General features: G+C 38.0%; 1 protein-coding gene across 7 annotated transcripts in view; it reads left to right on the top strand.

Moving 5' to 3' along the window:
- IFT88 (intraflagellar transport 88) overlaps positions 1-24471 on the top strand; it is a 193911-nt gene extending 169440 nt beyond the window's left edge. For 6 of the 7 annotated variants that reach the window (XM_045844893.1, XM_045844898.1, XM_045844900.1 and 3 more), the window contains 2 exons: positions 23867-23977; positions 24213-24471. In XM_045844893.1, coding sequence (XP_045700849.1) covers positions 23867-23977; positions 24213-24334 — 233 coding nt within the window. In that variant the 3' untranslated portion in view covers positions 24335-24471. The remainder of the gene's footprint in view (positions 1-23866; positions 23978-24212) is intronic. The other variant, XM_045844899.1, reaches the window with a different exon arrangement.
- Positions 24472-24791: the final 320 nt, after the last annotated feature.

Consider the following 24791-nt stretch of genomic DNA (forward strand, 5'->3'; position numbering starts at 1 on the left):
TAAGCTCCTGCGTGTCATGTTAGCTGCACTCAAAGGCCAGGAGACCACAGACCACCTCAGCTTCTCACATGTTCCTATCCTCAGACACAGAGCCTTCCAAACGGCATCAGTCCTCTAGTATGATGCTGGCATTTGTGACTTGCTTTCAGTGCTGTGCTGTTAAGGCTACATTTCAAAATTGGTTTTTGTTTACTCCATGTGAAACTTAATGGTTTGCTGCATTTTCAGTTTAATTTTTATGTCTTGGCTGTGAACTTTTTCTACAAAAAAGTATCTCAGTTTTATACCAAAATAATTTTATAATGAAAATTATAGGATATTATGACTCAGTGAACAGAAATTCACTTTAAGTTCAACTTTTTGAAGAACGTTTTTTATAAAGTACATTGTAAACACATTTTTTATCTTAAAAAACAAGTTTTATTTTACGACTGTAGTCAAAGGTGGGCAAGTTCTTTGCCTAGAATACCTTTGCGTAGTTTTGCTGGGCCTCAGTGGTGTCACAGTGTCCACCACATATGAAGGGACAAAAGATCACTATCTAAGGAGGGGCGATAGAAAATCTAAGTGAATACAGCCAAATTCTGAGAATCAAATCAACAGAATGTAGGTAATCTGGGAGGAGAGAGTGAGTCTGTGCAAGATGAAAAAAAGCCTTCAAACACCGCTGGGGTTGGGGCCTCCTACTTCTCAAGAGTGTCACCCCTATCAGCTCCATCCCATGTAGGCACCCACTTCACTGCGGAAATCTCAGGAAAAACTGTACTGGACATCCTGGCTGCTCCACACTTCCAGGCTTGGCAGCACCACACTGAACTTTGTTAGTAAGGACTATTAGAAGACAGTTAGCAGTGTCACTGTTGCACCAACATATTCAGTGTCAGAGCCTGAAGCAATGTGTCTGTTAGTCCACACTGCTGCTCTGATCTAATGTGTTACCTGTCCTCTGGTACAGTGACTTGCTAAGCCAGGTGTCAGCACACTTCCTGTAGAGGCCCAGGTGGTAGGTGGATGAGACTCAAGGGCTATGTCCTCTCATCCACTGGGATTCGAGACCTCAGAGATAGCATGTAAGTGGACAGGCACAGCTGTGACCTCACCTTCATATTCAGACACTGAATTCCGAATGTTGTGTAAATGTCATGTGCCACAAAATATTATTCATCTTTACCTTTTTCCCCAGCCACTATAAATTATTGTTAACTCACTAAACATTCAAAAACAGGGATGGGCTAGGTTGAGCCCACAGACTGTACTTAGCTGATTCCTGTTCTACACCCAACTCTCCATGAACATTCTTGGTCATGACAGGTGGAGCTCAGAAATGTCCTTTTGACCAGAGCACCAGTCACAGCTATCTAACCCAAGTATACAGCTGTGTAGTGAGGCTCTCTATCATTGAACTCTTCTTCTTAACATGACCTCAGCTGTTTACAGTGGTGCCACCTCCAAATTGTCAGACACAGAATAACAGAATGATGAGGCATTGTGTCAACATAAGGTGCCCCTTCCCTCTAGCAATTAGCTTGCTGCCCTTATTTTGAGATCATTGCAGTTAGTCCCTCAGTTCTGGTATCATTCAGCATCCATGTACTCCCTTTTTCAAATTACCACATCTTATGTGACTTTGGGCAAACTACTTAATCTCTTTGTCACAGCTTCCTCCTCAGTCAAATGGGAATGAACATATGACCTACGTGGTAAGGTTGTTGAGAGGAGAAGCTGAGTTTACACATGGAAGTGCTAGCAAGGGTGATTCCTTTGACCACGAAGAACGCGGGCAGTACACAAACTCTAGTGCCTACCTCTGGGTAGGGTAGGCACTAGATGTGCGAGGGTCCATGTGCACATCTGCTTGATGTATGCTTCAGTTTGTTCTTGGTTTTTTTCCTAACATTGTGTCTCATGTTTGTCTGTGCATGAAGGCCAGTGTCAGCACGTGGACCATAGTCTTACTGTTTACAAAAGAGGGTTTTTAGCAAAAATACTAGAAATTATATCTACAAATGAGTGGTGATTTTTGAAGTTACCAATTTGGAAATTAGAGCATTTATTCCAGTGATGATATAGTTAATCAGAACATTCATGAAATACCTCTTTTGGAATTTCCATCATATGCAAATCACAAAAAGCACAGGAAATCCAGTCTAAAAATTTTACAGATATGTATACTATATATATTTAAATGTGATAAAATATGTAAATTATATGTATTACATCTATAAATTTCTACATGTGTTATATGCATAGTTTATGCATACAGTTGTTTCCCTTGTGCCTTCCTGTCTTCCTGCCTTCCTATCAACAAATAAGCATTTATCAAGTTCCTGACCATCATGGTTACTCAAGAAATACCTATCCCCTTCCAGCTTCTTCTCCCATATCCTTTTTATATGCCAAGTGCTGAGTTAAGCATTTAGGATGTGAAGTCTAGTAAAAATAAAATAAATTATCTACTTTGCTTCCATCTTCACTGGTCCCTCCACAGGCTCTCTCTGCCTCTCAGTGTTGCCTATTACAGTGACTGTCAGAGCTGACTTCTCCAGTTGTGATGGGTAGTAATACTATCAGAGAAACAAATGGAGGGAGTGAGCAGTGCAGTAAAACTGAGTCTTGCAGCTAGAATGAGATAAGCATGAGCTGACGTTCTCAGAGTACAGCGGGGCCCTGGCCATGGGCCCTGTGCGGTTATGTGCAGTGGTGTCACATGTGCTGCCAGGCCATGACTTCCTCAGGTGCGGGTCTGGGAAGGAACTTTGGATCCGTGTCCACTTAGCTCTCAAAAGGGAAGGGGCAAAGGAAGATCAGCCTCCTCATGACAAAGGGTAGGTCATTGGCAAGTTGTGCTATGAAGTATGTTCAACAGTTGATTCATGAGAAAGAGAGGGAGAGAAACGTCACTGCCTGGTTGTCTCTCACATGTTCCCTGCTGGGGACCTGGCCCACACCCCAGACATGTGCCCTGACTGGGAATCCAGCCGGCAACCCTTTTGTTCACAGGGGGGCACTCAATCCACTAAGTCACACCAACCAGGGCCCCCACAGTTATTTACACCTAGAGATTTTCAGGCTTTATTTCCCCATGCTAGAACCCTGGTTTGGGTGGTCTGTCTCACTTCCCAGTTGTTCCTCCTGGCTTATCCACACAAAAATGTGGGATCACCCTATCCTCCAGTTGCCACCTTGCCACATGTCCTCTTGGCCCAGGCTTCCCATCTCTGCCCCTCCTATCAGTCTAGATGAATGTTTCTTCTTTAACTCCTTATTTGTCAGACTTCCATACAGTTCAATTTTCTGGCAGTTCTGGTCTTTTTTTTTTTTTTTAATTTGTTGTCGTTCTTTTCATTGTGTAAGGAGGTGCAGTATGTCTACCTACACTTCCATCTTGGCTGGAACTTCGTAACTTTTTCTTATTTTCATTACTAGTATATTATGTACTCAGTTTGTTAAAATCATTGAATTTAAATCATAAAATCTTTGTCATATCTAATTCTGTTTAAGGAATTAACAAGAATGAAGTACATTGCTTTTCATTTTTAGTTCTTTTTCTGCTTTCAGTTTTTTTCTGCTTTTAGTTTATCTACAACTGTAAATAATTTTCATACTCTTTTTTCTTTCTACTGTGTAGCATTCCATTGTGTGAATGTACCACAGTTATTTGATCCACTCATTTACTGACAGTTCCTTAGGCTGTTTGTAGACCTGGGATATTATGAATAACACTGTTACGAACACTGGGGTACATAGGTTCTTTTGTATTGGTGTTTCAGGATTCTTAGGGTATAATCCCAGCAGTGGAATTACTGGATCAAAAGGAAGTTCTATTTTTAGGTTTTTTTTTAGGAAATTCCATACTGTTTTCCACAGTGGCTATACCAGTCTACATTCCCACCAACAGTGCACTAGGGTTCCCTTTTCTGCACAACCTCGCCAGCACTTGTTGTTTGTTGATTTGTTTATGATGGCCATTCTGACCGGTATGAGGCCACAACGTGGATGGAACTGGAGAGTATTATTCTAAATGAAATAAGTCAGATGGCAAAAGACAAATGCCGTGTGATCACCTATAACAGGGATCTAATGAACAAAATAAACAAACAAATAAAATAGAACCAGAGGCATAGAAACAAGGAACAGACTGACAGTGTGACCAGTGGGGTTAGGGGAGGGGGAGAAGGGGGAAAGAAGGGGAAACGTCTAGTGAAGGCACGTGTATGGATGACTCATGGACGTGAACGACAGGGTGGGCACTGACTGTGGGAGTGGAGAGTGGGCAGGACGGGGAGAGCAATGGGGAAAATTGGGACAAGTATAATAGAACAATAGTAAAATAAAAAATAATAATTTTCATGCTCTTAACCATATTCTTTCTCAGTAAGTAAAGACTGTTCCCTTGAAAACTGACTTAATTTTTATTGGAAGAGAACATATGGGGGAAGTTTTGTAGTTAACCTCTTAACTTAATTTGTTCCATGAATAGAGCCTATGTCATAAAACTATCTCACAAAAAAAAGAACACATGTTTAAAAACTGTAACATCCTAAAATGTTGTAAATAGGTCACCTTCTTAGTATGAGTTGCCTTGTAAAGATTTTAATCAAAGCAGGATGTCATCTGCCCTGTAGCAAAGGAGCTGTGAGAATTTTTCCAAGTCTCAAGATTACAAACTTGCTTTATAAGTTGAAGGCAAGAAGAGCGAGCATCTCTGCTGCTCTGGGGATGGGATGAGGGTCTAAAACAGGACTGTGAAAAGAGATTGTGAGTTTGATTTGTCTGAATGTTTGTCATTCAGACAGCTACATATCATGATGAGCTAAACTGCCAAGGTTGGAATAGCATATGGCAGGAATATATGAATAAGACCACAGTTCTTTATATATACTTTCCACGTCTCTATGAAAAGTGCCGCACTTTACATAGATCCTTTGCCAAAATAGACATTACTGTGTATGGGCAAGGACCATGCTGGCAGTCGGAAAACCTGGATTTTGGTGTTGCCTTGCCGCCAACTATGGACTCTTAAACAACTGACTTCAACTCCCTCAGCCAGTTTCTCATCTGTAAAACAAAGAGGTTAGACACCTTTTTAGTGACATTTTTGTGTATTTCTCCTGGCTGTGAAATTATTACAGACTTCTATTTCTGACAGTAAGAGGGACTGAATGTTTAGGGAAACTCCTCTACTTAGAGCACTCCTGAAAACTGGACTGAGTACTTTTTAAAAAGGGGAAGGAAAAAGAAATAAGAAAATGAAAAAAAAAAACTTTTTAAACTCATGGCTGAGTTTGCAAGAAAGAAGGGAATTATTTGGAAGCCAAAAATGAGTTGAAAACTTAAATTCAAACAAGTACAGAAGCTGGTGTTTGCCCTGGCAAATTTCTAGTGGCCTAGAGCCTGGACTCTGGCACTCATAGAGAAAAAGAAATAAAGCTTAGGGCTCCAAAAGATCAGATCAAAAACTCCCCTTCACAGAGCCAGGACCCTTAGACAACCATACCCTCCAAGGGTCAAATAGAAAAGGATTTACCACACAAAGGATGAGTTTCCACCTTGGTTCTGTTGAAATGTCATAAACATGGGAAGCTTCTTTGAAATTCCTAACCATAAGCCCTCATATGGTTTTGGAGCTAGAATACATTACCTGCGTGGCCTGGAAAAATCAAAGCTAAAAGTTTGGTATAGAATGGAATTGAATGGTGGTGTTCCCAGGGGCATAGAAGAAACAAATTTAATCCTCCCTGGAGGAATATACTTTAAATAAGTTTTAAACAATAGCTTCAGATAAAGTTCCAAAGATCAAGAACCTTCAACTTTAAGAAAACGCATGAGGAAATAAGCCTCTATGAATGAGCAACAGAAACTATAGAATCTAGTCTTCAGAGATGGCATATAATTATCAAATAAAGAATAGATTTTAAAAGTGAGAACACACATATCTCTTGTTACATGAACCCTAGAACTGAATAGATTCAGATACTTTTTTGAGGTAGTGTTGTTATCCTCTTCTATCTGAACTCTAACATTTGCTGTCCAAAATTTAGGAATCAGCCCTGGCTGGTGTGACTCAGTGAATGTGAACCAAAGGGTCGCCAGTTCGATTCCCAGTCAGGGCACACGCCTGGGTTTCAGGCCAGGTGACCAGTGGGGGGCGCGCAAGAGGCAACCACGCATTGATGTTTCTCTCTCTTTCTTTCTCTCTCCCTTCCCCTCCCTCTAAAAATAAATTAATAAAATCTTTTAAAAAGTAAAGTAAGCCCTGGCCATTGTGGCTCAGTGGCTGAGTGCCAGCCTGTGAATAAAGGGTCACCAATTTAATTCGTGATCTAGGGCACATGCCTGGGTTGTAGGCCAGGTCCCCGGTAGGGAGAGCATGAGAGGCAACCACACATTGATGTTTCTTTCCCTCTCACTCTCTCCCTTTCCTTCCATAAAAAATAAATAAATAAAATCTTTTTAAAAAATAAAGTAAAATTTAGGAATCTGGTAACACAGAATGCCCCATCATCCAAATTCTAACTATACAAATTCAGGAGTTGCTATCAGACAGTGAGAAATACTTTTATATTTTAAGTATAACAATGGGATAAAAGAATATAAAAATTAGTAAGCAGACCTGAAAAAACAAATTGAACCTCCAAACATGAACAATGTGATGGAAATAAAAAATGCAATAGATGGTTTAAAGAAGGGGTCAGAAACCTACAGCCTGCAGACCAAATCTGGCTTAATTGACTACCTGTTTTTGTCAATAAAGTTTTACTGGAGTATAGCCATACTCAATCATTTATAGTCAGACCATATGGTATGAAAAGTCTAAAGTCTTTACTATCTCGTCTTTACAGAAAAAGCTTCCTGGCCGGTGAAAAATATATTAGATCAGATGAAAAGACAGTTCATGACCTGGGAGATAGAGCTGAAGAAATTACCCAGAATGCAGGACAAAGCAACAGGAAATAGAAGGGTTTAAGAGACATGAAGGATATAGTAGAAGGTCTAACATACCTATAATAAAAGACTCTGTCAATTAGGGAAAGGAAATAATGAGTAAATGGCTGAGAATTTTTTAGAATTAATGAGATCCTCAAACTTACAAAGCTAAATCAAAAGTGGGATAAATAAAAAGAAAGAATAATTGTAGTACATCAGTCAAATTACAATATACAAAAATTGAAAAACTCTTGCTGACTTCTCAAAGTTGAAAATTGAAACCAGAAATAGTGGAATTAAACCATCATATTGCTGTCTCCAGTGGAGTCCCTTAACCTCATAAAGGTAATAAAATTTCCTAAAATACTACCAAAAATGAATACTGTTATAGAAAATGTAGACTTCCAGATAAAAAATAAAGAAAAAAAACTAGTTACTCAACATACCATATCCAAAGATGAATGCGTATAGTTTATCTTGTTTTTTATTTTATTATTTTTACATTATGGTTTATTTTATTGTTTTTGCTAATACTGCTGTCCCATATTTTCCCCCTTTGCTGCCCTCTACCCAGCTCCCCCCCACACACACCTTCAGGCCGTCCCCACACCACTGACCATGTCCATGGGTCATGCACATATGTTCTTTGGCTACTCTATTCCCTATGCTGTACTTTACATCCCCATGACCATTCTGTAACTACCAATTTGTACTTCTTAATTCCTTCACCGTTTTTGCCCATACATCCAACACCCTCCCATCTCTCAACAATCACAATGTTCTCTGTATCTATAACTCCATTTCTGTTCTACTTGTTTATTTTGTTTTGTTTTTTTTTAATCAATTGTTGATAGATGTGTTTATTGCCATTGCATTCTTTATATTTTTTATCATCTTCTTCTTAGAGAAGACCCTTTAACATTTCATATAATACTGGTTTGATGGTGATGAACTCCTTCAGTTTATTTTTGTCTGATAAGCTCTTTATGAGTCCTTTGATTCTAAATAACAACTTGGCTGGGTAGAGTAATCTCGGTTGTAGGTGTTTGTTTTTCATCCCTTTGAATATTTCTTGTCAATCCCTTTTAGCCTGCAAAGTTTCTTTTGAGAAATTAGTCGACAGTCTGATGGGAGCTCCTTTGTAGATAACTGTTTTTCTCTTGCTCCTTTTAAGATTCTCTCTTTGTCCTTAAACTTTGGTATTTTAATTAAGATGTGTCTTGGTGTGTTCCTCTTTGGGTCCAACTTGTTTGGAACTCTCTGTGCTTCCTGGACTTGTGTGTCCATTTTCTTCACCAAGTTAGAGAAGTTTTCTGACATTATTTTTCAAATAGATTTCTAATTTCTTGCTCTCTCTCTTCTCCTGGCACCCCCATGATGCAAATGTTGGTATACTTGAAGTTGTCCCAGAGGCTATTTTTACTATCCTAATTTTTTTGTATTCTCTCTTTGTTTTTTTTTAATATATATTATTGATTATGCTATTACAGTTGTCCCATTATTTTCTTCCCTTTGTTCCCCTCTGCCCTGCATCCCACCACCCACCATCATTCCCCCTCCCCCTTAGTTCATGTCCATGGATCGTACATATAAGTTCTTTGGCTTTTCCATTTCCCATACTATTTTTAAGCTCCCCTTGTCTATTTTGTACCTATCATTTATGCTTCTTATTCCCTGTACCTTTCCCCCCGTTCTCCCCACTACCCCTCCCCACTGATAACCCTCCATGTGATCTGCATTTCTGTGATTCTGTTCCTGTTCTAGTTGTTTGCTTAGTTCATCTTTGTTTTTTTTTAAGATTTTATTTATTTATTTTTAGAGAGGGAAGGCAGGGAGATAGAGAGAGAGAGAGAGGGAGAGAGAGAAACATCAATGTGCGGTTTCTGGGGGTTATGGCCTGCAACCCAGGCATGTACCCTGGCTGGGAATCGAACCTGTGACACTTTGGTTCAAAGCCCATGCTCAATCCACTGAGCTACGCCAGCCAGGTCATCTTTGTTTTTGTTTCTGTTCTTAGGTTCAGTTGATAGTTGTGAGTTTGTTGTCATTTTACTGTTCATATTTTTTATTTTCTTCTTTTTCTTAGATAAGTCCTTTTAACATTTCATATAATAAGGGCTTGGTGATGATGAACTCCTTTAACTTGACCTTATCTGGGAAGCACTTCATCTGCCCTTCCATTCTAAATGATAGCTTTGCTGGATAGAATATTCTTGGATGTAGGTACTTGCCTTTCATGACTTGGAGTACTTCTCCCCATCCCCTTCTTGCCTGCAAGGTTTCTTTTGAGAAATCATCTACTAGCCTTATGGGAACTCCTTTGTAGGTAACTGTCTCCTTTTCTCTTGCTTCTTTTAAGATTCTCTCCTTCTCTTTAACCTTGGCTATTATAATTATGATGTGCCTTGGTGTGTGTTTCCTTAGGTACAACTTCTTTGGGACTCTCTGAGCTCGCTGGACTTCCTGGAAGTCTGTTTCCTTTGACAGATTAGGGAAGTTCTCCTTCCTTATGTTTTCAAATAAGCTTTCTATTTCTCACTCTGCCTTTTTTTTCTTCTGGCACCCCTATTATTCGGATGTTGGAATGTCTAAAGTTGTCTGGAGCTTCCTAAGCCTCTCCTCATTGTGTTGAGTTCTCATTTCTTCATTCTGTTCTGGTTGAGTGTTCATTTTTTCCTTCTGCTCCAAACCATTGATTTGAGTCCTGGCTTTCCTTCCCATCACTGTTGGTTCCCTGTACATTTTCCTTTATTTCACTTTTCATACCCATCACTTTTCCCTCTATTTTGCAATCATATTCAACCATTTCTGTAAGCATCCTGATTACCAGTGTTTTGAACTCTGCACCTGATAAGTTGGCTGTCTCTTCATCACTTACTTGTGTTTTTTCTGTTCTTTCATCAACAGAGCTTTGATCTGTTCTTTCATTTGGGCCTTTTTGGTCTCAGTGCATCGGTTATGTAGTAAGGGGAGGAGTCTTAGGTATTCACCAGAGTGGACCAGGGTGGGGCAACGCAGGTCACTGTGTTCTGCTGCTGTCTGTGGGAGAGGAGTCAGAGAGGGAACAATAGCATTTGCTCAGCTCTTGGTGGCTTTCAATCACTTCCTCCATTGCCCCCATGCAAATTGGGCCCTTCTGATGCTGACTCCTGGGTGGGTGGTTTTGTGTACGTTCTAGAACTCAGTGGGTCTCTCCAATGGACTCTCCTGTGAGGCTGGGAGTTTCTCCTGCTCCCTGAATCCCCACAGGTTTTTTCAGTCAGAGGTTTTGAGGCTTTATTTCCCCACACTGGAACCCTGGGTTGTGTGGTCTGTCTTGTTCCCCAGTTGTTCCTCCCGGTTTATCCGCACACAAACATGGGGCCTGGTCCTCCAGTTCCTGCCTTGCCACACATCCTCTGCCTATCTCCACCCCTCCTACTGGTCTGGAAGAATGTTTCTTCTTTATCTCCTTGGTTGTCGGACTTCCAAACAATTTTGGAATTGTTCAGTTTTCTGGCAGTTCTGGTTATTTTTTGTTTTTAAATCTGTTGCTGTCCTTCTTTTAGTTGTGCAAGAAGGCACAGTGTATCTACTACATATGCCTCCATCTTGGCTGGTGGATTCTTTTTTTCTTTTTGCTGTTCTGACTGGCTCTTTTTTGCTTCCTTATGTTCCCAATCTTTGATTTGATTCTTGGCTTCATCCACTCTACTGTTGATTCCCTGTAAATTGTTCCTTATTTTAATTAGTATATCCTTTGCTTCTGGCTGGATTTTTTAATGCTATTGAGGCCTTCGCTAGATTTTTTGAGTATTCTTTTAACCAGCGTTTTGAACTCTGCATCTAATAGATTGCTTGTATCCATTTTATTTAGTTCATTTTCTGGAGTTTTGATCTGTTATTTCATTTGGGCCATGTTTCTTTGTCTCCTCATTTTGGTAGCATCCCTGAGTTTATTTCTATGTCCTAGGTAGAGCTGCTCTGTCTCACAGGTTGATAAAGTGACCTAATCTAGTAGGTGTCCTGTAGAGCCCAGTGGCACAGCCTCCCCTATTATCTAAGCTGGGTACTCAAGGTGTGTCCACTGTGTGGGCTTATATACCCTCCTGTTGTAGTTGAGCCTTGATTGCTGTTGGTACATCCAAAGTCAGCTACCGCCTGTGTTCTGTCTAGTCACACAGCATAATATACAGAATGATTTGCAGATGGCCACTACTTATGCTAGACTTTGAAGTGCCCAGGTGAGGGCAAGCTGTGAACCAAGGCTGGCTGCTGCTAGTGCTGGGCCTGGAGCAACTTAGGAAGAGGTACTGGGCTCCCTGAAGCTAGATGCTGCTTGCTTGAGAGAATTTAGGAAAATCTGAAGCATGAGCCAAGACAGGCCATTTGTATGGAAAACCCACTGGAAACAGCTTTACAGGCCCAAAAGCTGCATGAGGCATGGCCTCAGGGAATCACCAGGGTGGGGAAAACATTGTGAGCCAGGTTGATGGAGTCTCAGATAGGGTGGCTGACTGCTGGTTCTTTTGATAGATAAGAAAAGGAACTATGGCCTCTGCCAGCACTTACGTCTAGGGGAAAGCTACTTCTCAGCCTTCGCCCTAATACCAGATAATTCAGTTCCTTCCTGTAATGTCTCTGCTGCCTTTCATCCTGTTGACCCCATGCTGGAGCTCAGAGGGTGCGAGTTCAAATAAGTCTCTACATGGACCCTTTAAGAGGAACTGCCTGAGACTCCAGTAATTTCTGTCTTTCCCAGCCTCAATTCCTACTAGTTGCTACAACCAGAAGTTACAGGGACTTGTATTCCTGACACTGGAACCCTGAACTGGGGAGACTAGTGTTGATCTGGTACCCTTCACTTCTGAAATATCCCTCCTGATATTTATCTGCCAAACGTGAGTGTGGGACCAGCTTGCTCCATGTCTCCACCCCTCTACCAGACTTGATGTGGCTTCATCTTTAATTTCATAGTTGATTTCTTCTTCAATCCCATAGTTGTAGGACTTCCATTTAGCTAAATTTCTGACCATTCTGAATTATAGTTCTATAATTTAGTTGTAATTTTGATTGAATCTGTGTATTTTAAAAATAAACATCATATTATTGTAAAATGTTGTACCCTGCTTTTTAAAAAGATTTTATTTATTTATTTTTAGAGATGGGGAAGGAAGGGAGAAAGAGTGGGAGGGAAATTTCAAAGTGAGAGAGAAACATGAATTGGTTGCCTCTTGTACATGTCCTATCTGGGAATCAAACCCGCAACCCAGGTATGCACCCCAACCAGTAACTGAACTGGGGACTACTTGTTTTGCAGGATGATACCCAACTGAATTCACACCAACCAGGGCATACCCTGATTTCTTCATTCACCATAAATCATGTCTACTTGCCTGTCATCAAATGTTTTCATGATTTGCCTGGCTGGTATAGCTCAGTGGACTTAATGTGGGCCTGTGAATCAAAGGGTAGCTGGTTTGATTCCCAGTCAGGGCACATGCCTTGGTTGCAGACCAGGTCCCCAGTAGGGGACATGTGAGAGTCAACCACACATTAATGTTTCTCTCCCTCTCTTTCTCCTTCCTTTCCCCTCTCTCTAAAATAAAAATAAATAAAATCTTTAAAAATATATTTTTATGATTTTCTTAGAAAAAACTTTTAGGAGTGGAATTACTGAGTATAAAGGTATGGAAATTTTAAGAATTTTTTAAAATTGTAGTCAAAGAAAAATTTATAATTTTAATCATTTTGAAGTATACAGTATTAACTAAATGTATATTGCTATGCTGTATGTCTCTATAACCTTTCCATCATACAAAACAGAAATTCTAAACCCAGTGAACAATGACTGCCCTTTTTTCTCTCCCATCTCCCTACCCTTCTACTCTCAGTTTCTAATTTTGATGACTTTAGATAACTCATATCAGTGGAATTGTGCTGTATTTGTATTTTTGTGACTGGCTTGTTTTACTTAGCATAGTGTCCTTAAGGTTCATCCATGATGTAGCATGTGTCAAGAGTGTACAATATCCCATTTCATGTTTTTACCACGTTTTCTTTATCCATTCATATATTAATGGACATTGAGGTTGTTTCCACCTCTTGGCTGTTGTGAATAATGTTGCTATATATGAACATGGGTGTGCAAATATCTCTTCAAGATCTGTTTTTATTCTTTTAAATATATACCCAGAAGTGGGGTTATTAGATCATATGATAATTCTATTTTTAATATTTTGAGGAACCTTCATACCATTTCCCATAGCACTGCCTTCCTACCAATGGTACACAAGGGTTTCGTTTTCTCCACACACTTGTTATTTTCTGTTATTTGATACTGGCCATCTAATTGATATGAGGTGTTATCTCATTGTGGTTTCAATTTTTATTTCCCTGACAATTAGCAATGTTGGGCATCTTTTCATATGCTTATTGGTCATTAGAATATCTTCTTTGTATAAATGTCTATTCATATCCTTTGCACATTTTTAAATTATATTGTTTGTGTTTTTGTTCTTGAGTTGTGGAATTGATATAGTTTAGATATTAATCTCTTATTGAATATATGGTTTGCAAGTATTTTCTACTATTCCTAAATGTGTCTTCCCACTCAGATGATTTTTTTCTTTTGCTGAACAGAAGTTTTTAAAGTTTGATGTCTGTTGTTCATTTTGTTGCCTGTGCTTTTGGTATCATAGCTTTTCCTCTAGCTTTCTTCTAGGAGTTATATAGTTTCAGGTCTTACACTTAGATCTTTAATCTATTTTGAGTTAATTTTTGTATATCATTTAAGATAATCATCCAACTTTATTCTTTTGCATGTGGATATCCAGTTTTCCCAACAGTGTTTGTTGAAGAGACTGTCCTTTGTGTGGTCTTAACACTGTTGTTGAAAATTAGTTGACCACCTACATTATTTCTGGACTTTCTATTCTGTTGCATTGGTCTAACTATAAGCCTGTCTTTTTTATTAGTACCATACTGTTTGATTACTGTAGCTTTGCAATATGTTTTGTGATCTATAATTGTTAAAGCCTCCAACTTTGCTTTTCTTTTTTTTCAGTATTGGTTAGGCTATTCAGGGTCCTTTGGAATTCTATACAAGTTTTAGAATGTCCTTTAATTTCTGCCAAAAAATATTGCCATTGGGAATTTGATAGGGATTGCATAGAATATGAAGATTTCTTTGGGTAGTGCAGACATTTTAAAAGTAATTAATCTTCCAACCTGTGAACATTGGATGTCTCTTTTTTTTTTAGTCATTGTTCAAGTACAATTTTCTGCCTTTTATTCTCATTCCAGCCCACCCACCCATCCCTCCCCACCTGCCTCCCATTTCCACCCCGCCTTGGTTTTTGTCCATGTGTCCTTTATATTTGTTCCTGTAAACCCTTCCCATTCTCCCCTGAAATTCCCTCTTCTCTCCCCTCTGGTCACTGTCCGCCTGTCCTCTATTTCAGTGTCTTTGACTATATTTTGCTTGTTTCTTTGTTTTGTTGTTTAGGTTGCTATTAAAGATGAGATCATATGGTATTTGTCTTTCACTGCCTGGTGTATTTCACTTAGCATAATGCTCTCCAGTTCCATCCATGCTGTTGCAAAGGGTAGGAGCTCCTTTTTTCTTTCCGCTGCATAGAATTCCATTGTGTAAATGTACCATAGTTTTTTGATCCATTCATTTACTGATGGGCACCTAGGTTGCTTCCAGCACTTGGCTATTGTGAATTGTGCTGCTATGAACATTGGGGTGCAAAGGTTCTTTTGGGTTGATATTTCAGGATTCTTAGGATATAGTCCCAGCAGTGGAATTTCTGGGTCAAAAGGCAGTTCCAATTTTAGTTTTCTGAGGAAATTCCATACTGTTTTCCATAGTGGTTGTACCAGTATGCAGTCCCACCAACAGTACACCAGGGTCCCCTTTTCTCCACAACATCTCCAATACTTGTTGTTTGTTGCTTTGTTTATGGTGGCCATTCTGCCTGGTGTGAAGTGGTATCTCATTGTGGTTTTAATTTGCATCTCTCTGATAGCGATATTGAACATCTTTTCATGTGTTTCTGGATCCTCTGTATGTCCTCCTTGGAGAAGTGTCTGTTCAAGTTCTTTGTCCATTTTTTAATTGGGTTACTTGTCTTCTTAGAGTGGAGTCGTGTAAGTTCTTTATATATTTTGGAGATTAAACCCTTGTCTGAGGCATCATTGGCAAATATGTTTTCCCATATAGTTGGTTCTCTTTATTTTAATACTGTTTTCTTTAGCCGTGCAGAAGTGTTTTATTTTGATGAGATCCCATTTGTTTATTCTTTCCTTTATGTCCCTTGCTCTAAGGGACATATCAGTAAAAGTGTTTCTGCATAAAATATCTGAGATTTTCCTACCTACATTCTCCTCTAGGACTTTAATGGTATCATGGTTTATATTTAAGTCTTTTATCCACCTTGAATTTATTTTTGTGTATGGCGTAAGTTGGTGCTCGAGTTTCATTTTTTTGCACGAAGCTGTCCAGTTTTCCCAATACCATTTGTTGAAGAGGCTATTTTTACTCCATTTTATGTTGCTGCCCCCTTTGTCAAATATTAATTGACCATAAAGACTTGGGTTTATTTCTGGGCTCTCTGTTATGTTCCATTGGTCCATGTGCCTATTTTTATGCCAGCGCCAGGCTGTTTTGATTACAGTGGCCTTGTAATAGAGTTTGGCATCAGGTATTGTGATCCTTACTCTTCTTTCTTAAAAGAAGAGTAGCTTCTTGCAGCAGCTATTCGGGGTCATTTATGGTTCCATATAAATTTTTGAAGTGTTTGTTCTATGTCTGTGAAATATGCCATTGGTACTTTAATAGGTATTGCATTGAATGTGTAAATTGCTTTGGGTAGTATGGACATTTTGATGATGTTAATTCTTCCCATCCATGAACACGGTATATGTTTCCATTTGTTTGTGTCTTCCTTGATTTCTTTCCTCAGTGGATGTCTTTTTATAATTTGTGTCTTCCTTAATTTCTTTCAGCAGTGTTTTGTAGTTTTCAAGGGTACAAATCTTTTACCTCCTTTGTTGCTTACATATATTCTTACATATTTTATTCTTTTTGATGCTTTTGCAAATGGAATTGTTTTCTTAATTTCATTTTTAGATTGTTCATCGTTAGTGTATAGAAATGCAATTGATTTTTGTGTTGATTTTGATCCTACAACTTTGCTAAATTTTTTATTAGTTCTAACAGGTTTTTGGGGGCGAGGTAGCATCTTTAGTGTTTTCTTTGTATAATAACATAATGTCATTTATGAACATATGTAATTTAATTTTTTTCCTTCCTGTTTCAATGACTTTTTTTCCCCTTGCTTACTGCTCTGGCCAGAACTTCCAGTATTATGTTGAGTAAAAGTGTCAAAAGTGGTCATTGTTGCCTTGGTTCTGATCACAGAGGGGCAGCTTTCAATTTTTTTTACACAGTAATTTAAAACCCAATTGTGTTCACTGTGGGTTTTTTCATTATGCCTTTTATTATGTTGATGTCATTTCCTTCTATTCCAAGTATGTTTAGTGTTTTATCTTGAAAGAATATAAAATTTTGACAAATGCCTTTGTTGAATGCATAAAATAAATTATCATGTGGTTTTTGTTTTTCATTCTTTTAATGTGGTATATTTATTATGCTGATTGACTTTTGTATATTGGACCATCCTTGCATTCCAGGAATAAATCCCCCCAGGTCATAATGTGTTGTTGAATTTGTTTTGCTCCCATTTTGTTGAGGATTTTTGCATCAATGTTCATCAGGGAGATTGTTCTGTAGTTTTCTTAAGATATTTTTGTCATATTTTGGTGTCAGTGTAATGCTGGCCTCATAGAATGAGTTTGAAAGTGTTCTCTCTTCGTCATTTTTTTTGGAAAAGTTTGAGAAGGATTAATGTTATTTCTTCTTTAAATATTTGGTAAAATTCTCCAGCAAAGCCATCTGGTCCAGAGCTTTTCTTTGTTGGGAAGTATTTGTTTACTGATTTAATCTTACTAGTTAATCTTACTAATTATCAGTCTGTTCAGATTTTTTTATTTCTTCATGATTCAGAAATTTGTTTCTAGAAATTTATCCATTTCTTCTGTTTTCCAGTTTTTCACATAAAATTGTTCATAGTAGTCTCTTATCCATTTTATTTTTGTGGCATCAGTTGTAATGTCTCCTTTCACTTTTTTTTTTTTTGTCATTGGAGTCTTCTCTTTTTTTCTCAGTTTAGACCTAAGGGTCTGCCAATTTTGTTGATCGTTTCAAAAACCTAAGTCTTATTTTTGTGTTATTTTTCTATTCTATATTGTATTAATTTCTGCTCTAATATTTATTATTTCATTCCTTCTGCTAACTTGGTCTTTTAAATTTCTTGAGGTGTTTAGTTAGGCTGTTGATTTGAAATCTTCGTCTATTTTAAGATTTTATTTATTTTTTAGAGAGAAGGAAAGGAATAGAGAGATGGAGAGAAACACCCACATTCAAGAGAAGCATTGATTGGTTGCCTCTCACATTCCCCAGCTAGGGGCCTGGCGCACAACCCAGACATGTGCCCTGTCTGAGAATTGAACCTGCAACTTTTTGGTTTGCAGAACAATGCCTAACCCACTGAGCCACACCAGTCAGGGCAAGATCTTTCTTTTTTAATGTATGCATTGATAGCTATTACATTTCCCTCTTAGCACTGCTTTTGCCACATCTCATAAGTTTTGGTGTTTTGTATTTTTATTTTCTTTTATGTCAAGATATTTTATAATTTCTCTTACGATTTCTTCTTTTACCTCTTCTTCTTCTTTCTCTTCTTTTCTTCTTCTATTGGTTCTTTTAAGAGTTTGTTTAATTTCCACATAGTTGTGAATTTTCCAGTTCTTCTTTTGCAATTGGTTTTAGTTTCATTTCATTGTGATCTGAAAAGATACTTGATGTAGTTTCATTCTTCTTAAATTTGTTAAATATTGTTTTATGGCTAACATGCATTCTATCCTGGAGAATGTTCTGCATGCTCTTCAGAACATGCATTCTGCTGTTGTTGTATTAAGTGTTTTGTATATGTCTCTTAGCTCTACTAGGTCTGTAATGTCGTTCAGTTCCTCTATTTTCTGTTGATTTTCTGACTGGTTGATCTCTTTATTATTGAAAGGGGATATTGAAATATTCTACTACTATTATGTTACTATCTTTTTCTACCTCCAATTCTGTCAATGTTTGCTACATATATTTGGGTCTCTCTACTGTTAAGGTGTAGATACATTTGTAGTTGGCTTATCTTCCTGGTGCATCAGCCCTTTAATCATTACATAATGTCCTTGTGACAGTTTTTGACTTAAAGTATATCTTGTCTGAAAATAAATATGGCCAGTCCTACTGTTTGGATTGCCATTTACATGAAATATCTTGAGCCATCCTTTATACTTGCAGCCTATGTATGTCATTGTATCTAACATGAGTGTCTTATAGACAACGTTTAGCTGGATCTTTTTGTTGTTGTTTTTAACCATTCAGCTATGCTATGTCTTTTGATTGGGGAGTTTAGTCCATTTACATTTAAAATAATTACATCCAGGGAAGCACTTACCACTGTCATTTTGTTCATCTTTTTTTATGTCTTGTAGTTATTTTGCCCTTTTCTGATGCGGATCCTAGCCGGCAGGATCCATGTGTTGTGGCCGCTGTGAACAAATACACAAGGACTGCAGAAGTCCTGTGGAGAAAAGGGGATGGCATGGCTGCTCTCAGAGAGAGAGAGAGGGCCCAGGCCCCTGCCTGGACAGGCTTTTATTGCTTTTTCTGGGTACGTTACATTGGGGATGGTCCTCATTTACTATGCACAGGTTCAATGCAGGTGGTTACTTTTACAGATAACAAAGGAAAGAATGTTGTTAATTACTTCAAAGAGAAGGATGTTGCAGACCAAGGAGAAAAGTGGTTGAACTGGTTACACTCCATCCTTGGGAGGTTTAGCACAGACTTTAGGAAGTTACAGTAAGCACTTGCTGCCTCAATTCAGGGTGAGGGAGTTTTAGCAAAAGCAAGCCTCAAAGCGGCCTAGGTACAGGCCTAGGTACAATGCAGGCCTGATTCCCCATGGGAAAACCTCTCTGTGGGCGTGGGTCCTGTATGCCACTCGCTCCCCTCTGGTTTTCCATATGGGAGCTGAGCTACATTCCCACTCCACACAGAACGGCTCCCTAAACTTTTCCTCTTTTGCTGTCTTCATTTTGTTGATTTTGTGTGTGTGTGTGGTGACATGCTTTGATTCCTTTTCCATTTTTTTTTTGTACATCTTCTATGGATGTTTTTTGTGGTTACAATGGGAATTACATAAAACATCCAACAGCTATAACAGTCTATGTTAGGCTAATAACAACTTCAATCAAATACAAAACTGCTTCTTTTTATATCTTTCTTCCATCACTTTGTTACTGATATTGAAGATTACATCTTTTTACATTTTGTATTCATTAACATAGTTTTATAGTTATTCTGTTTTCATTGCTTATGTTCTATACCTGAATTAAAGTGATTTATGCACCACCATGACAGCCCTGCAGAATTCTGTGTTTGTCTGTATATTTACCTTTACCAGGGAGCTTTATATCATCATCTGCTTTTGTGTTGTTGCTTAGAGTCCTTTTGTTTCAACTTGAAGGACTCTTTTAACAGTTTAAGCAAGTGATAAACTCCCTCAGCTTTTATTTATCCAGGAAGATCTTTACTTCTCCTTCACTTTTGAAGGACAGTTTTGCCAGATATAGTGAGCAAAATTCTTGGTTGGCAGATTTTTTTTCAGCACTTTGAATATATCATTTCACTCCCATCTGGCCTATAACATTTCTGCTGAGAAATCTGCTGATAATCATTCCAGTTACCTTGCACATGATGAGCTACTTTTCTCTTGCTGGTTTTAAGATTCTGTCTTGTTCTATGGTGGTCTTCTGGGTCCTTCCTACTTGGAGTCCATTAAGCTTCTTGAACTTGGACATTCATTTTCTTCCCATATTTGGGAAGTTTTCATTCATGATTTCTTCAGATAATCTCTGTCTCATTCTCTCTTCATCTGGGGCTCTTATAATATGTATATTGATCTGCTTATAGCATTCCATAATTCTCCTAGGCTTTTTTCATTTTTTAAAGTTTATTGACTTTAAAGAGCCAGGAGGATGGGGAGAGAGAGAGAGAGAGAAACATTGATTAGTTGCCCCACATAGGTGCTCTGACCTGGGATTGAACCCACAACCTAGGTATATACCCTGACTGGGAATTGAACTCCTAACCTTTTTGATGTACAGGATGATGCCTAACCAACTGATTCACACAGCAAGGATAGGCATTTTTTAAATTCTTTGTTTCCTCTAACTTTCTAATTTCAAATGTCAAGTTTGTAGATTCTTTATTATGTTTGATTATGTCTGTTTTTTGTCCTTCTAATGATTTTTTTTCAACTCAGTTAGTGTGTTATTGTAATCCTCAACTCTAGAATTTCTATTTGGTTCTTTTTCACAGTTTCTATTTGTTGATAGCCTTGTTTTGTTCATGCTTCATTTTTGTAATTTTTTTATTGTCCATATTCTCTTGTAGAACATTGAGCTTATTTAAGACAATTATTTTGAATTCTTTGTCAGGTAATTCATAGATCTCCATTTCTTTAGTGTCACCTTCTGGAAATTTGTTACTTTGTTTCTTTGTATGTCTTGTTACATTCTGTTGTGTTCTCTTCGTTTGAAAAACCAGCCATTTCTCCCAGTCTTTTTGTACCGGCTTTCCACGGAGCAAGAACTTCACCCATCAGCCCTTCTAGAGATTATGAAAGTCTCTCAAAATTTATATGGGCTGTGTCTTCTCTCTGCTTCTGTGTTCAGCTTCCCAATTAGAGAGGTTTGATGGTTTCTTTGCAAGAATTTGAAATATTTTTTTCCTCTGGTGTACTGCAGGATCTTTGGCACTGCAACAAGCTGAACCTTCATTTGTTCTCTGCAGCTCCCAAAATATGCCAATTACCCATTAGTGCTCTGAGTCAGGTGACACAGAAACCAGATCCTCAGGCAGCCCCCACAGAGCTGGAATGTTGGATGTCCATTTCACTCCGATCTTTCCCTGCTGAGGAAAAGGCCATGAGCTGGATACATTCTCCTGATCACAAGTTGTGCTAGCTTTTGTCTGCAGTGGGGCTTTGATGCTTCAACAAGCCAATGAGCTCTCCTGTGTTCGCAGCACTTCTCCAGCATCCTGAATATGCTGGCTTCTCATGAGCACTCCAAGTCAGGCAAGACAGAAACAAGGTCTCTCAGGCAGTTTTCTGAAAAACCCAAATGTGGGTGTATATTCTATTCTTGTCTTTCCTTCCAAGGGAGAACTTGCAAGTTGGGCTTCCCAGTTGTGAGCTGTGTTGGCTTGTGGGTAGGGGCAGACACTCAGTTGAAATAAAATGGCTTTTCTTACCTGCTTAAAGGAAGTTGTTCTTGCCTCTGAGCTTCCTAACTGGTTTCTGGAACTATCATAAAGGCTTTTGGACCATGTATTGGTGTGAAGTCAGTGTCTTCATAAGAGAACAAGGTCTGGGGCTTCCTATTCTGCTATCTTGTTGCCTGGAAAATTTCAAGTCTTTTGATATATACAACCAAATTAATTTCAGAAAATGTGTTCACTTGTTATTCTTATATTTTTTCAATCTTGGCCATTTTAATAGGCTATGTTGAATTCTACATTTAGAATTATGTGAATTTTAAATTATGTAATGTCTGATACCTACAAAAGAATATAGCTTTATGGAGCATGTTAATAAAATTAATGAAGCCATGATAAAACATTATGACCTGAATGTTAGTTATGCCTACCCGTGTGCTCTTCCCATTCTGTCTCCTGCCTCTCTCACATGTAACTACTATGGGTTTTATATTTTATATATATTCAGGTTTACATTCTTCAGTTTCTTGCCTTTTCATATATGATTTTCTCCCGTATGCAAATAATATATTTAAGTTTGCTTGTGTTTCAGCTTTCTAAAAAGGTTTCCTTTCAGTACATAGTGTTCCAGATGCTTTTTTAACTTTAGATGTTTCTAAGATTAAGTAAGTTTAACCATTTTTATATGTTTATTATACTTTTGTAATGTTTCCTTTAGGAATTATTTCTTTGTATACATTGTCCATTTTATAGAGATATTCTTTTTTACTGATGTAGGTAATTTTCAAGATTTTCTAAATTCTCTGATTTTAAGATTTTTTCCCTTATAAAAGTATATCATTTGGAAGTTTTGTTGATTGATAATTCAGACTAATTGATCTCTCAATTCCACTTTCTGAACTTATTTGTTATTTACCTTCCCTGTAGGAAATAGTAATTATTGTTTGCTGCTATAGCTAAAAGGTTAGAATAACTTGTTTTATTATTTAGGCATAAAACCCACCCCAACTTACAATTGCTTATTGCACCATCTTTACCTGCCTATGTATGGCAGTGTTATTCCATGAAAGTTTATCACAAATGATGCAGTGAGAATATTCACAATATACCCTCAGGGGCTTTCATAATAGAAAATATTTAAAAATTATATTTATGACTTTTCAACTGGACAATGTTTTCTGACGTCAGTTTTCATTTCTAAAGGTTTGCCCTTTCTACAGGACTGGAATGCATTAGGCTGGGAATTGCACATTTGGATTTCAGCAGGGCTTTGGATGTCTGAGAGAGATGTTGGGGCTTTGTTATGCAAGAGGTATTCATATAGATAAAGTATATCTGTGTGAAAGTGAAGCAAAAGCAATGTCTAGAGCAATAATTTCCAAGCTTTCTGGACCTGAGCTCACTCAGACACTTTGAAAGACACCCATTGGCACTTGTAGAGAGAAAAAAATAATTGTATCAAAAATTACAGAACAACAAAATAACAAAAACTAAATAAAATATGTGGACACATTTAGTGCATTAAGCTAAGGCATTTTATTTCCAATAATATCAACAATGCAGGGCAATGGTTAAGTTTTTGATAAGAACCTAGAGAGGTCTTATAATTTTGGTTCGGTTTGCCAAACTTAAAATGTGGAGACTTTAAAGACCATCTTGTTTTGGTTCCTATCCCTTGACATTGTCAATGAGCTAAAATAGAAAGTGTGCTGAGACATGATCAGTGCTTATCTTTGACTACTCTCATTGTGAAAGTGAAGCTTTTACAACAAAAAAATAACATTTTGGGAATTTTAAAGAGAAGAAATAAAAACTATGGGACTGGAAGAGTGGATCTTTTAGAATACATGATAATAGAGATTTAGGACAAAAAAACGACTATCTCTTACTGATGTGAGTGCTCGTGCTCAGCCCTGTGTGAAAATCGTCAGTGATGTGAATGCATTACTTCCCCTGGCAGTCATTCTGGGTTCCAGCACCATCGTCCTTCTCAAGTCTGTCCTTACATGGAACCCGAACCAGTTGTGCTGCACAGGGCAACTCTAATGTTCTTCTAAATGAACATTCTTTTTCTAAATTTCTTTCCATCTTTTTTTCACAAGTGTTTGAATAAAGTAGATTGTGTATCTAGGTTCTCTCCTACCTGGGATGAGCTTGCACAGCCTCTGCTGCTGTATTTGTTTGATGTGGTTTTCGGGCCGCTCAGCAGCCTTGATATCACTTCCTATGTGTTCTTTCTCCCAGTGCCCTTTGTTCTTTGCTAGATTATACTTGTCAAAGTGGTCTCTAACTTCTCACTAGTGAATCAGTAAGACTGAAACCTACATAACTAAGCACACATTTGAAAGAATCTTACAGGATGTTTTTTCTGTATTATAGATTCCCAACAAGAGATTTCTTTTAAATTTCAGATCATGAGAATGACATCCCTCAGAAGTTGACTTCCAAATGAAAGAACCTGACTGTTTCTTGGCAAATAAGCATGCTTCATGATGGAGTGTTATGTTTTCTCAACATGTTAAACAAATGCATTTTTATTTTTGTTTTCAGATAGTGGCCAGAACTGTAGTACCAGTAGTAAAGGTGAACGGCTAAGTGCCAAACTCAGAGCTTTGCCTGGGACAAACGAGCCTTATGAAAGTAGCAGTCACAAAGAAATAGGCAAGTGCCCGTGCTCCCACCCAGCCCCACAGGTACACCAGGCCCGAAGACTGGTGAGATGGCAAAAATGTATAATTGGGCATTAAGAATTTCGTACATACGGACAAAATTTAAATGACTTGGAGAGCATTTCTGTTCACCCTTGAGTTGTTCAGTTTTTATTATTAAACTAACTGGTTTCACATTTGTTTTGTTTTTCATATCACTCTAATGTAAACATCTGTTTTGAACCTAGATGCCTCCTATGTGGACCCACTTGGCCCTCAAGCAGAAAGACCAAAGACTGCGGCCAAGAAAAGAATTGAAGAGGATGATTTTGCTGATGAAGAGTTAGGAGATGATTTACTTCCCGAATAATATGCACATTATATGTCATATATTGAAGGAAAGAAATTGCCTTGTGAGATAATACTAATGTTAAACCTCGGGTTAAATATACAAACTTTAATTTTGTACACTTTAAAGGCTTTATATAAATGTGTTCTGTTCTTTAAGTTGGGTGTAAGTCCTGTTTTGTTTCTAATGGAATTAAAATGTGTGAAACGAATCCTTTAGGCCCATGACTTCCTTACCCTTTTGAAAACATTGACCCCCAGTAACAAATGAATTTCATTGCACAACCAAGTATCCTCCATACACACACACGTGTGTGTGTGTTCACAAAAATTACCTTTATTACTATAGTGCATGCTATTTTCTATAATTTCACTTAAAAGTGTTATAATGAAAACTGCACTGATTTCATGGGTTGCAGCTTGAAAAATATTGTTTGTGCTAGGGACATATCCTTACTGAATCTTTATTCAAGCTACAT

Source organism: Phyllostomus hastatus, unplaced genomic scaffold, assembly GCF_019186645.2.
Source record: "Phyllostomus hastatus isolate PE091 unplaced genomic scaffold, TTU_PhHast_1.1 phas_contig_41, whole genome shotgun sequence".
NCBI lineage: Eukaryota > Metazoa > Chordata > Mammalia > Chiroptera > Phyllostomidae > Phyllostomus > Phyllostomus hastatus.